Raw genomic sequence first — 2,271 nt, forward strand, 5'->3', positions numbered from 1 at the left:
GTCAGCTATCAGTAACATTGGGCCGAACGTTTGCTAGGTTCACGCACACAACACGGCAGAAAACGTGGGCAAGATGTCTAGTTTCGTCCCGGGAGGGAGTGCGCTCAAGCACCCGGACTTCACCAAATGGATTCCCGTCTGCGTCCCACGAGACCTAAAAGAGAGTGTGATCTTGAGAGTTTTTTGCTTTCACGGAGCTGGTGAGAAGTCAGACACGAGACGCTGTGGTTTCCATGGGGGCTGCAATGCTGATATGAAACCTTCCGAGTTTCGTTGTCTCTGGATTTCCTAGGCAGCGCTACGATGCGGCGCCGGCTCGTGTTTCTGGTCGTGACACGCGCCTCTCCCTGCTCACCTAATGAGCCGGCTGCATCAGCACACGAGAGAGTGGCAGTCCAGCAAGGAGGAAAGAAAACCTCTCGCTTTTACTTCCGGTGCTATTCTTTTCATAGGAACCGTAGCCGGTGTCTCCTGAGTCCAAAAGTGAAGAGCGCTAACTCTCTCGCCCGAGGGCTGGGGTCTCTCTCCCACGCTTCCAACCTACCCCTGTGAACTCCCGCTTATATCGACCAACTCGTCTGCTGACGCAGCACGGCTAATCATTCACCGGAGACTATGGCGTCCACGTAAGAAGTAGAGGCATCGCTCGCGTTGCTGTTTCGTTCAGGCATGGATGTGACGGTATGGTCCGGCGTCGGGACCCCAAGAGCACCAATGGCCAATCCCTTGGTAGATCTGTGTCAGAAGGAGGACGTGCAGATGTTGGCAGTCCGACTTCCAGGGCGCAGCGTCCGCAGCCATGAGCCTATCCCAGCGACTATACAGGAATGCGCCTCCCAACTTCTGGAGGTCATCGAGCCATTGGTGAGTCCGTCTTCCGACTCCTTGGTAGAAGTGTCCACGGGCATACCTACCTGAGCAGCCGAGCGAACGAGAACACCCTGACAACCTCTAGGAGTAAACACAGCGCGACGACACCACTCAGTATGCTGTCCTTTTCCCGTGTGCGGCACAAACATAATGCAGCGTGGTCTTTACACCTCCTCTCGGAAGCGTGCCTGGCTTCGCCGATGTCGCTGTTTTCTGAGGCGCCATATCACTGAGTTCCCTGTCCGGGAAAGCCTTAGCCATCGAGATGCCGACGAGTTCTAACTTTCCTCTCGGAGCAACGCTCATTTTCTGTTCGAACGCATGCGTACAGGTTTCATCTTCTGTACCGTACGTCTTTGTGGGGTACTCTATGGGCTGTCTTGTCGCCTTCGAGCTCTGCTGTTTACTGGCCAAGAGGAAAGAGGAAGGTGCGAAAGTGCATATGCCTATCCGCGTCATTGTTGCATCTATGAGCAGTCCCGATACACCGAAAGAAATCAGACCGTGGCCTGATACTCGTTACCTCAACGACAAAGAATTTCAAGTAAGCTCTGTCCGGAGGCCTTCCTCGTTCCCAGATCGGCGATGTGTGTTAAATAAGCGGTGTTCCTGTCCGACCGAAATGGCACTCCGGATCTTGTTTAGCTGGTTGGGCTGATAGTCGACTCGATTTGCTTCAGGGTGCTGGCGACACACCCCATTGAAGGTACAAGCTTCAAGTGTGGTGTACTGCTTGAACAGTGATCGCGAAACTGAAGCGAGGCGGTGATATTACTCTACGGCAACTGCGGCCAGCAACCTCTGGGGTCTGTTTCTGTCTTCACCACTGAGGGGTGCTGTCACTCGAAAAGCTCACACTCCAGGAGACTCAACCGTGCAGCTGATCGGGGTCAGCCCTAGAACTCCGGTCATTAAGTTGCATTTTCAGGCTCTCCAGCAACACTGACGAGAGTGGAGTAAGGAGGTAATTGGCCTCTCTCGCGTATCATTGTTACACCAGGGGTTTGGCGGTCTCGGAGGCACTTGGGGAAAATCCGGTTTGCGCCGAGCGTTTGCTCCCTGTCTGTCAAACAACAGAATAGACTGACACTGGGTAATGTAAGTGCTGGTTGGTCTCACGGAGAGTTTTCTTTGTGGATGTTCAGGAGGAGTTACGTGCATGGAGCTGCAACGAGGTTCTCTTCCAGCCGGACCTCTGGCAAGCCTATTCGAAACTCTTAAGAAATGACCATAATCTGCTGGACGCTTATGTCGGTACCAAGCTGCAAACTCCCTTAGGTGGGTTGGGTGAGGCGAATAGGTATTCGCTCTACAAAATATTAGTTAAGAATAGCACAGTGGTACGTAGCGATTTTGAGAGCTTTTGCACCTGACGAGTTACCACCATCAATGAGGCTCTTT

At 53.1% G+C, this 2,271-nt stretch overlaps 1 protein-coding gene across 1 annotated transcript; it reads left to right on the forward strand.

Moving 5' to 3' along the window:
* Positions 1-2,156, forward strand: CSUI_008108 (alpha beta-hydrolase; the record flags this gene model as incomplete). Its single annotated transcript, XM_068068247.1, has 4 exons — positions 1-200; positions 668-864; positions 1,202-1,414; positions 2,016-2,156. Coding segments are annotated over exons 1-4 (678 nt in total), but the record flags the coding sequence as incomplete, so codon positions are not given.
* Positions 2,157-2,271: the final 115 nt, after the last annotated feature.

The sequence above is a fragment of the Cystoisospora suis genome (genome assembly GCF_002600585.1).
Source record: "Cystoisospora suis strain Wien I chromosome Unknown contig_4460, whole genome shotgun sequence".
Lineage (NCBI taxonomy): Eukaryota > Apicomplexa > Conoidasida > Eucoccidiorida > Sarcocystidae > Cystoisospora > Cystoisospora suis.